The 11936-nt window shown below is 40.2% G+C and overlaps 1 protein-coding gene across 1 annotated transcript in view; it reads left to right on the top strand.

The window, feature by feature from the left end:
* The window catches only part of EGLN1 (egl-9 family hypoxia-inducible factor 1), a 47336-nt gene extending 36324 nt beyond the window's left edge, over positions 1-11012 (top strand). The window contains exons 2-5 of the mRNA XM_006874166.1: positions 3113-3232; positions 6526-6662; positions 9006-9073; positions 10458-11012. Of these exons, the coding sequence (XP_006874228.1) occupies positions 3113-3232; positions 6526-6662; positions 9006-9073; positions 10458-10522 (390 nt within the window). The 3' untranslated portion in view covers positions 10523-11012. The remainder of the gene's footprint in view (positions 1-3112; positions 3233-6525; positions 6663-9005; positions 9074-10457) is intronic.
* The last annotated feature ends 924 nt before the right edge of the window (positions 11013-11936 follow it).

Genomic DNA, 11936 nt, shown 5'->3' with positions numbered 1-11936 from the left:
TGTTGTTAAATTAACTGTTGTTAAGAGTTATGGATTTCAACTCATAACGGCCCTATATACAGGGTGTCTGAGGAGCAGCTGGTGGGATTGAACCACCCTTGCGGTTCAACTCGACCTCACAGTCCAGTGCTTATTTTACCTGGACTCCATTGTTAAATTGTTGTTGTTTAGTGTTGTCGAATCGTTTCCAACCCATAGTGACCCTGTATAGGGCTTCCGAGGAGTGGCTGGTAACCTTGAACCGCCGACCTTGCAGTTCAAACGATGTTGCAATCAGTGGCATTAGCCCACAGCACTGCACGAGGACTCCATTGTTAAATTGTTGTTGTTGTTAAGTGCTGGCGAGATGGTTCTGACCCATAGCGACTCTGAATAGGGTTTCCGAGGCTGTAAATCTTTACGGGAGTAGAAACCCTCATCATCTCCCGCCAATGACTGGTATAGATTTGAACTGCTGACCTTGCAGTTAGCAACTCAGCTTGTGATCCACTAAGCTACCAGGGTTCCCTAAACAATTGATGGTAGAAAAATATAATTAACTGCTATCTGATAACTTAGTATTGATTCATTGGCTTTAACTCAGTATTGGTCCATTAACTTTAATACATGAATAAATCAGAAAAATGAAAGATTTCAAGAATCAGTGGTAGCCTGGAACATGGAACATTCTACCTATCTAAAACCTTGTTTTCCCTGAGAACTTGTATTTTTAAATCGTCCTTAATAAATTTCATTTGATTATCATGTACTGTATACTTTAGACCATTTGTTGTTGTTAAGTGCCATCGAGTGGGTCCCGACTCATAGCAACACTGTATAGGGTTTCTGAGGAGCAGCTGGTGAGCTTGAACCACTAACCATGCAGTCCAGTGCATTAACGTACAGTGCTGCCCCAGGACTCCCAGAGTGCTGCATCAAGACTCCCAGAGTGCTACCCCAGGACTCCCAGAGACACCAGTCTTGCAAGTGGTAGTGTGCTATCATGTCAGTTTCACCTCAGCCCTGTCGATGGTTTCCGAGGCAGTAAACATTAGGAGAGTAGAAAGCCTCATCTTTCTCCTGAAGAGCAGCTGGTAGATTCAAACTGCTGACCAACAAGTACCCACTACACTAGCAGGGCTTCTCAGTTAGTCCTCTTGTCCACCTTCATGCTTAGCACCCAGTTTCATGGAGTTAGAATGGAGCCATGTTAGGTCACCAGATAATCTTCTAATGCTTTCGGCTTGATTACAACTCACAGCAACCCTTACAGGATAGAACTTCTTGATAGAGGTTTCAAGGCTATCATTTTTACAGAGGGAGTCCTGGTGTGGTGCTGTAGGATAAGCACTGGACTGATCGTCTAAACGGTGATAGTTCAAACCCCCCAGCTGCTCTTTGGAAACCCCATACAGGGTCACTTTGACTTGGAAGTGACTCGACAACCTTAACAACAGTCTTTACAGAAGCACACACTCTGTCGTTCTCTCGTGGAGCAGCTAGCGAGTTTGCAGGAATGATGTGGACGCCATGTCCGACTTCCTCTGGCCTCACAAGGGAAAAGGAAAATCAAAGTCAGAATCAGCCCAAGGCCCATTTCTATGACGCTGAGGTCAAACAGGCTTCCATCCTACAATCTTCTCTCCCCACTTCCGATATGAACCATCCCTCCGGCGACCTCTGCCTCACATCTGGGTACTATCACCTGTTGCAGTGACCACACAGAACTCATCGACAATACTGATGATTATGGGGTTTATCAGGGACGTGAACAGGACGCTGTTTAGAGGCAGAAACTCGGGATGCAGCAGTCCCCTAGTCAGGAACACCTCTGTTCCACCGTATTGCAGGCTTGCCTTGCTCTTACCTCTTGCCTCTCAACCTGCTTAGGCAAGTGTTACAAAGCAGCTTTAGCTGTGTCTGTAAATGCCCAAAGGGCACCTTCTGTAAGCCAGCCTACCACCCACAAACACTAAGCTGTACTTCGTTCCTGGGCCGGGAAGCCCGCAGCTGCCCTGTCCATGTTGCCATCTCTGCCTCTATATGTTTCCACATAGGAATCTCACCCTTGGTTCCTGGCTCATCTTTCCTGGTGGTCGTGGGCTTATCTGTTTCTGCTTCTGAGATAGCAGGATGGCAAAGTTACCATTCCCACCGTTAGCATCTTGGGGACCCTATTTTCCCACCCAGTCATTTGGTGAAAGTTAAAAAGACCCCCAGCGAGATGGATTGGCAAAGTGGCAGCATCAGTGGGCTCAAGCATGGTGACAATTATGAGGTTGGCCCAGAGTCGGGCAGTGTTTAGTTCTGTTGTACATAGGGTCGCTATAAGTTGGTACCAACTCGATGGCATGTAACAACAGCAACAACAAAAAGACTGGATGGAAAAGCCACATCAGGTGAATTCATGGTACCACAGAGTTCAAACTTCCAGCCTTTCAGTTAGCAGTCGTCTGCTTAACCACTGTTATCTCAGCAAAAGATGACTTTGTTTCTGATGTGAAAAAGAGTTAGTCATAAGCTACTTTCATTTAGCCTTTTTTTAAATGACTGATAGTAAATGAGCTAATGCTTGACTGGACCTTCTGTATCATGCCTGTCCCTCTTGGTTCTGTTTGGGGACAGGGTCAGATAGGCTGAATGACTGGAGCAGTTCATCTTCAGAGCTAACATTGTAGGTGTTCTAAGGGTAGGGTAGTTCAGGGTGGTGGACAGACATCTTCCATAGAGCAATATAAAAATTCACTCAATCTTTGTTATCAGTATAAATAAAGATCATGAAAGAGGAACCTCATGGTTCTTCTGACCTTTGAGGTTTTAAGCAGGAGCCCCACTGGTTTGTCATAGCCAACCATTTATAGCAGAACTGCCTTTTGATCTAATGTGGGCTTTTCCTTTCGCTGTGCAGAAGGGTTCGCCATGCCTTAGTTGTTCAACCACCCACTCCCTCACCATGTGTTCTTTGTAAATAGAAGCATAGAGTATCTTTACTTCTTCTTATCTACAGATCTTCCTTTTTATTGGAGAAAAAATTTAAGTGTAAGTTGGACTAGCTAAAATCAGAGATCTGTTTTATAACTTGTGTTCTCCTTGTATTCATACCTGGACCTTTGTATCATTATTTTTATCACAGGCTATGGTTGCTTGTTACCCAGGGAACGGGACAGGTTATGTTCGCCATGTCGATAACCCAAATGGAGATGGACGATGTGTGACGTGTATATATTATCTTAATAAAGACTGGGATGCCAAGGTATGCAAATTAACGGAGCGCTTTTTTCCTCACAGGTTTTTGAGGTATTTCACGTAGATATTTGGGGTATTTTACACAGGTGTCTTTTTGACAGTTACTAAGATCCATACGTTTCATAACATATGAAACCATTCTTAACAGATGGAGCAGTTGAAAATTTGTCAGCTACGTTTCAATCTCAGATATTAAGAGTGGATCTTTATAAAAAGTAAAACAGATACTAATATATCTCAAAAATGGATTCCCTTATTTTTCGGTATTGAAACATTTATCTAAAATTTAACTAACTTTACAAAAAAGTTACTTTTATTCAAATATCTTCATTTTTATAGTTTTTAATTTAAAAAAAACTTCTGGGGATTGATTATTTCACAATGGCTTTTGGGGAAATTTATGTAAAAATAATTTTTATCCATGATTTTTCACTCCTATATTTTATTGATTGCACTAGTATAGAGTTGTTATCTGGCTTTGAGTTGATTGAATATTGTGGGCAAATATGGAAAAACTAGATGTTTGTAATACTAACAAATACTAAAAAGCCAATCAGAGTGTATAGTATATTTAACCTTATTGTTTTAAATGCATACTGCCTTAATATTAGCTCATTTCATGTGAATTATATGATCGTTTACATGGGAGAACATTAGTTTTACATTCATTCTATCGTATATCATCTCATTGCCATTGTTACAATCCCGTCCATGCATCATCAACCAACCAAAGGGTATACCCTGCAAGTCTCCCCACCCCCACTCCAGTCTTCAGCACACCCCAGCCTTCCCTCTCTGGATCTAAAGTCCCCAGCTGCTCCATCGCTCCACATCATCATCTCTGCCTCGATCTCAGGCATCGCTGCTTCTCTGGGTAAGGTCCCGCTCTCAGCTCTTCTCCATTGATGGTCCCAGGGACCTCCGCTCCTAGACTGGAAAGTTAATCACTCCCTTCCTTGCTATAAAATGTCTGCCTTTACATTTCCAATCCTCACAATCAGCCCTGATACCAGTTATTCACAATTGTATCTCAAGAGACCCATCTGCATTTCATTTCATCAGCTCCGCCTAGACAGATTGGGTACTACTCACTGGAGATTCTGCCTTCCTCCAGGCCCCCTGTCTCTAGGTTCCCTCTTGAAATCTTGTAAGCCGGTCACTTCTTGCCTTTGTAGCCCCCAGCCCCCCATTTTGGGAAGCCAATGTCCAAGTTGCCCATCCCTGTCTACTCTGTGTGTGGAGGGGGTGGGAATGATTCTTGCTGTAAGGATTTGTTCCCTATTTTGAGCTACTGCATCCATAGGTGTAGGTCAGTTTCATCAAATTGTATCACATTACTCTGTTTTTCCCTTCTTTCTTCTTCTGGTTGAGCTCTGATCACCCAGTCATTGAAGCCAGGTCAAGTGGGTATTATCTGCAAGTGTAGGTGTTCTTGTTTATATGCCCTCTCTTTTTATCAGCTGAATGCTTCACTCTCCACCTTGTAGGGCTTAGCTTGCTGCTTCATTGCTGTTTTTCCCTCACTTCCCTTTATTGGTGACAAGCGTGGTCACCAATTAGAGCGTGTATTCCCACTGAGTCTTATTCTTGGAAGCTTGGAAGGGGGTTTGTACTGAGGGGACCCGACCACTTGCCTTGATGTTTCCTGGGCAAGCAACTTGTTTGTTCTTGTAGTAACAGTCCGTCTGCCTCTATTGTTTTGTATTTTTCCTGTAGGCCTTTCTTTCAAGAAATATCTTCTGTTCTTCTAGCCGTTCCAGGCTGGTCTGCTCGTCCTTTCAAGTGGAAATTTCCCATCTCTAGAGAACTGGATGTGGTTCAGGCTTCCACCTATAGTCTTATGTATTGCAGTGGCTCTGCAGGAAGCCTCCTTCACTGGGCATGTGGTAGCCCCATTTTAGGTATTCCAATCAGTTATAGGCAGAAGACAGACTTACAGGCTTTCTATGGTGATGTTTGTGGCTATTCCTTTCTCTCCTCCTCAAGTGTCTATTTTATAATATAATACAAGGAAAACCAAGATTCAAAAGACAGCCAAGCATCTTAACATTATTCCCCCTTTTCCCCATTCCAACCATGTCTCAATCTCTGTATCCCAGAGACCTGTAGTTCCAAGGTTGTGCATACATCATTCTTTACCTCTGTCCCACTTAACCCATTCAAACCTGCCTAATTGTTCTCCCATCTGCTTTGTTCTTCCATTCCCCTGTCCCTTCTTGTATATTGCCCCCCTACCCAGCACCCAAACTTTCCTGTGTCTAATCCCAGCAATCAACAAAGAATTCCCCTCACCCCCCTAATAATTTTAAGGGTATATTATACATTGGAGTTTGTATAGCCTTTTTTTGGTAGTTGTGGCTATTGATTGATATTTAAAAATCTTTTTTACTTAGTTTTTATTGAAATATAACATTCAAATAGAAGAGTGAACAGTACATTTTTTACAAAGTGAGCGAGCACACCTATATAACCTGAGTGATTTTTAAAAATCAAGTAACTCTTAAAATATCTCGTCTGTACACAGCACACACAGAAAACCCACACAAGGCTTATGTCTAAAACCTTAACCCTATCCTAACAGGTATTTAAACATAGGATATGCTCAATGCTTCAGTAATCTTTCTCCACCATAAATTCTTAAAGGATTTCCTCTGTTGTAATCCAAGTTCAATAAATAGGTCCGTTTTCTAACTAAGAAAATGTAGAGGCATTGTGTGAACCAACAAGAATGAATTTCTGCCACGGTAGTTTCCAGAGTGTGAAACAGAGAGGAAAGTCATCTTGATTCTGAGGCACAAAACCAATTATTGTGACCTTGGTTAAAACTTAAACACAGATTGTTTGCCTTTTAAGGTTTTGTGAATAGCTAAAAAGTTATAAATATGTTGGATCATCTCCTAACTTCTAGTATTGCTAGAATTTTTTCAGGCTGATCTTTTCATTTTGATGTGACCTAGCTAAAATTGTTAGCATAAGGTTGTAAATCTTTAGTATTTGTATATGTGGAACTAAAAACTTCCATTACAGGATTGCACTTCAAGCATCATTTCAGAACTTTTTAATGCAGATAGTATTCATCTGTTTTATAAAATATTTACAAAAATAGTGAAAATAGATGAATTTTTTTCTGATATCAGTGTATGTGCTGAGAACTGCACCTCACCTTTAAACCTTGGTAATTGACATGTAATTGCAAAAAATCCATTCATTGGAATAATCGCTTTGTTTTGTTTTTTCCCGTAAATGTAATTTTGTCGCATTTTTAGCTACTCATAGTTACGTTTTCGGCTCTTATCCTAGGTAAGTGGAGGTATACTTCGAATTTTCCCAGAAGGCAAAGCCCAGTTTGCGGACATTGAACCCAAATTTGATAGACTGCTGTTTTTCTGGTCTGACCGTCGCAACCCTCATGAAGTACAACCAGCATATGCTACAAGGTAGTGATCCGTTTAAGAAAAATCTGGTAAAGAGCATTGTAGAACGGGAAAAGATAGGTCAGATAAATCTGAAAATTGTCAAAATTGTCTTCAGATACTTCTATCATGGTATTTCACAGTCAGATGTTTTCATTGAGTAATTTAATAAAATGTATGTACGTTTAGTACTGTCTGCCTTTCCTTGCACAACCACACTGTGTTGGCATCAGAAATGCACAGCTCTTCTGTCTTCCTCGCTCTGTCCCTATGCTGTGCTATCTATTCTTCAGTTTGATGAGAGCATTTCACTTGAGCAGCGATTGCACATAGAAGAAAAGGGCAGCGTTTAAAAAAGTGGTGAGGGAGGGAAAAAGAGGGATGATATAGAAAAACGAATACAGAGGAGAAAAATAAGAGAAAACCAGGAGAGTAGAAGTGAAGTAAAGAAAGAAGAGAAAAGAACAGGAAAAATTGTCACGTGTGGGAGTTAATGTTAGAAAAATAGTCCTTTAACATTGATATTAAAAAGTGCTTGTCTCATTGTATTCTTTTTCTACAACACTTAATATTGTTAACCTGTTGTTTTGTTTAATTTTTCTTTTTTTTTTTACTATTTATTGTGACTCAAAGTATTAGGACTGTTAAAATGGTAGGTGTTAAATTATTGTGAAAATAAATATTTGTACCAAAACACTACTATTTTAAAAAATAGTTCTATCATAAACAGGACTTTGAACATTATGATAGTGAATTCCTGGCATTTAGGCATGGGAACCACACTGAGAGTGAGTTGTGGTAAAAGAGGAGACACACCTTCAGAGATTTGGGGATAGCGACTCTGACTTTTCGTATTTCTGAGTCATGTTGCCTTGCAGCCTAATTCATGTCTGAGGAGCATGCTGAGCAGTATGTGGCCAGGAAGCAGAGAAGTCATAGTAGAGATCTGCCATGATAACCCCTCTCCCCTCCACCTCACATGTCTCCTGTCAACATCCCAACACTGTCTCTACCTTTACCACTTAATAAGAACCTTATTTTAAATGGAATCTTGAGTGTAGTTTGAGTGCATCCTTTTAAAAGTGAAACAGAACGAACATTTTTGGGCTGCTAAATAAGTGCCAATAGACTGTGATGAGTAAGGTCTGTAGGAGCTCAGAGGAAGAAAACACTGTTCAACTGGAAAGAGAGAGAGATAGAGAAAGTACCCATGCAGATAGCTCAGCTGACCTTAGAAGGAGAAGCAGCAAGTATAATAGTGTACATAAAGCCCTGAGAGGAAAGGGCAGGATTGTTCAAGTTGTGCTGCAGAGACGAGTGTGCAGAAAGGGATTCCTGAGATCGATGAATGGGAGATAAAATTGCAAAGATAGATTGACACATAGTCGCTTAAAACTGTGTTCTGATAAGGACTTTGGATTTGGACTGTAGAAGGAAGTTGGTGCAGGGGGTTAGACTCTGATCAGTAGCTAACCAAAAGATTAGGAGAGAATAGCAATGAGAATACATTGTCCTTCTTTTCCATTACCAAGGCCACTGAGAGAAATGGGAGAAACTTCATGGTAAGAAAGGTGGTTGAAATGCTGGGAAGTTTGAAGTCAGGAGGACTTAGATCTTGGTTGGCATTGCCACTCACTGACTGGGTAATCTGTGGACCTCAGTTTTCCCTGTTATCCAAACTCCTGGACTCTTTCATTCTATTCTGCATTTGACTCTTCAAAATACATTACATGATCTACTTCTCTTGCATTTACCAGCTTTTTAACCCCCTTTCTTCCCATGGCCAGAATGTAAGATGTTTTGTTTACTTGCTATGTTTTCCTGAGGAATTGGTAGTTTGTAGCTTGCTTTCTGTATACATTTTCCCTGTTACTGGTACCAAAAACTGTAATTCGGTACTTTGTAATAGCTTAATAAACCAGAGATGCCTTTGTAGAATGAGGTATTCCAGATAAGTGTTCCTTTCAGAGAAGGCCCTTCCTTCAGTGATGGGCCCACGCCGCTGAGTCCTTTTCTTCTTCCTTGTCTTCTCCTAGGTACGGATGCTGTTGATATGTGTGCTGTTTCTGGAGCGGCCATTCTTTTTTTGTTGTTACTGTCTGTAGTTTTGCGATTGCAAAACAGCCAAGTGTGTAATTTAGTGATTAAGAAAGTCAAAAACTCACCAACTTTGTAACATCAGCTTTAGCCACTCTTGCTTCTCTGCTATATTCTGTAGCATTGAAGTTGTTGGATAAATGCGTTGTTACTGTATTCATTTATCCCTTGATATAATTCCAGGCATTGCGCTTTTTTAATATACCATTGTAACAGCATACCACTTCTTCCCCCAGTGTGATTCTTACCCTGTTCTACATTTCCTTTTAGGTACGCAATAACTGTTTGGTATTTTGATGCAGATGAGAGAGCACGAGCGAAAGTAAAGTATCTCACAGGTAAGAGCGAAAGTAAAGTATCTCACAGGTAATCGTCATTTGGGGTCAAGGCCCATTAGGGGCCATCACGGGGATACTCTGCTAACCTCTGTTGATTTCACTGAGCTTAAGCGTAGTCTCTCTGAGTGCTGGGAAGACTGTATTCCTTGTTTTTTGTCAAGTTCTTCAGTTCTCATTTAAAAGTAGATTGTCTGGGGTCATCTTCATTTAACGAACAAAATCATTTAAAAATTAGCCAAGTTTGAGACAAAGAAGTCTGCAGAAATTATTCAAGTACAAACCAAGTTTTCCTGTGATTTTTCCTTAAATCTTGGTAACTGTAACCTGACTTCCTTTTGTTCCCGCCTTCTTGTTGTAAAGTGCCGTCGAGTCGATTCGGTTAATACCCTTTTTTTTTTTTTTTAAGATTATGTGCTCTCAATGGAGTATATTGGGCCTTCTGTGTTGAATGTAGATGTTAAGAAATGAATACAAGGTAGATTGGCTGAAATGTTGAACTCAGTTATGGGTACAGGTTTGGAACCACACCCTTCGCTTGCCACAGTCCCTAGCCCTCAGTTACAGGCTGGTTCTCCTAGATTAGTAGGTCTCAGTTTTCTCTCGGATAACCACTTACCTATCTTTTCTGTAAGCCTACCTATGTCTCTGCAAGTCTGCTCAGTGTTAACATTATTGGCTAACTAGATATATTTCCATGAGCCATTCATAATCCCATATCAACCTTTTATTAAAATATGAAAGTTTGGTATTTTTCTCTTCGTGGCAGATGCCCAGTAACAGATTTTGAGGCATGCTGAACACTGTGCTGTTTTGTAGTAATACCAAATTTGCTTTAAAATAAAGAAGGTGAGGTGAAAGTAAAGCCCATTGCCCTGGAGTAGGTTCCGATAGGACAGAGTAGACTCCCGCTGTACATTTGCCAAGGCTCTACACCTTACAGGTGAGACCTGGTGTGGTGCTGTAGGATAAAGCACTGACTGTGCAAGGTCAGCGATTCAAATGCACCAACTGCTCCTTGGAAACCCTATACAGGGTCGCTGTAAGTCAGAACCGATTCAATGGCACTTAACAACAACAGCTCTTACAGAAGCTGACTGCCACGTGTTTCTCATGTGGAGTGACGCTTGAGTTCACACTGGCCACGTTTTGGTTAGCAGCCAAGCTTTAACCACGGCGCCACCAGGGCTCCCTGGTATTTAATGGCGTGATGATTTAACACAACACTTGCTTCATAAGAGAAAGCTGAGGGGGGGAAGTAGCATTTGGAAGTACAGGTGTGATTGTTTTCCAATTTGAAATTTATAATAAATTCCGTAGTGTTAGGAAATAATTGGGAGGCTCTCTGGTGCTTAATGGATTATTTTGTTTTGTTTTTCCTCTCCAGGTGAAAAAGGTGTGAGGGTTGAACTCAATAAACCTTCTGATTCAATCAGTAAATACGTTTTATAGAGCCTTTGAATCCAGCAATACCCCTCTTCACCTACAGTAATTGTTGACCCATGTGTTAAAGTTGTGAATACAAATAAATGGAATAAAGAAAACTAGTCAACCGGTTGGCATTTTAATAAGGAAACGGAAACAGCCTTTTTTTGTGTTGCATCCAACAGAAGATTTTGAGTGCCGTGGCTTTGCGTGACTAACTGCAGATCACTGACTGCTCCTGGGAGACTGTGAGCTCTCAATTGAACAAGACACTTACATCTGGACATGGAACAAGTGCCCTGTGTGTAGAATTGTTTCATTCTTATATTTTGCCAGATTTGACCTGCAGCTGAATTCATTTCATCTCCCGTTTTTATATAGTCGAGTTTAAAATTTGGGTAATTTTTATACGATCAGGTTCAATTTATCAAAAACGAATTGAAAAACATTTCAGTATTATTCCCCAAAATAGCATTGATCTATTTTTGTAAACAACTTCATATGATTACATTTTGCCCCAATAGACCTCGTATAATGATTGTTGCCAGTGACTGATTAATTTTCTTTATACTTAAAATAAGAAAAGAGCACTTTAATTACCAACTGAAAAATCAGATTGTTTTTGTAGTCTTACCTTACATGAATTTGAACTCTTAAAGATTGCTGCTTTTTTTTTATATTGTTGATAATGAAACATAACAGTAAAATAGTCACTATTTACTATCAATGACTTTTTAGTTCATGTTTAAAAAAAAAAAAATAGCAAGAAAGGAATAACTTTTTAAGTTAAATATTTTTTTAAAAATGAAAGTGACTGGCACTAAATGAACTTGAGGTTAGCCTTAGACTCAAGTTCCTAAGATAAAGGGCTTTCTTACACTTTCAGGTGCATCCTATAGGCTTAGGAGCGCCTGTCTTCTTGGCCAAGTAAGATTTATCCTTTTTACTTCCCTTTACTTCCAAATTTGCTGTTATGTTTTCTTCCTAATACTGCGATCCAGCTGATCAGCAGATCCAAACCTTGTTTCTACGGAATGTCATCAGAGGGAGATTATATATGCACCGAGACTGAATGGGTTTTACAGACATTATGCTGAAGTGAGTCCTCAGACTACTGGTGAGGCATTTCCCAAGTATGACATGCTGGTCACTGACCAGCACGGAAAAGCTGTATTTAGTTATATAAAAATACAATGACAAATATCAAACAAGAAACACCAGATCATTTTATTTCTATGTTTTCATTTTTACTTTTTATTAAAAAAAGAGGGACGATTACAAAATCATATAAGACTTCCCAAATTTCAGTTATGAAATTGGGATGGGTGTTTTAGATTTCCATTTCCTAAGCATTTAGCAAAGCCAAAAAGGCAGTGTTCCATGTTTTACATGAACTGCAGGCCTAGGACCTTGCCCACTTCAATTTTCTATCGCTGTCCTT

The sequence above is a fragment of the Chrysochloris asiatica genome, unplaced genomic scaffold, assembly GCF_000296735.1.
Source record: "Chrysochloris asiatica unplaced genomic scaffold, ChrAsi1.0 scaffold00265, whole genome shotgun sequence".
Classification (NCBI taxonomy): domain Eukaryota; kingdom Metazoa; phylum Chordata; class Mammalia; order Afrosoricida; family Chrysochloridae; genus Chrysochloris; species Chrysochloris asiatica.
This window is presented reverse-complemented; position numbering and strand designations above follow the sequence as displayed.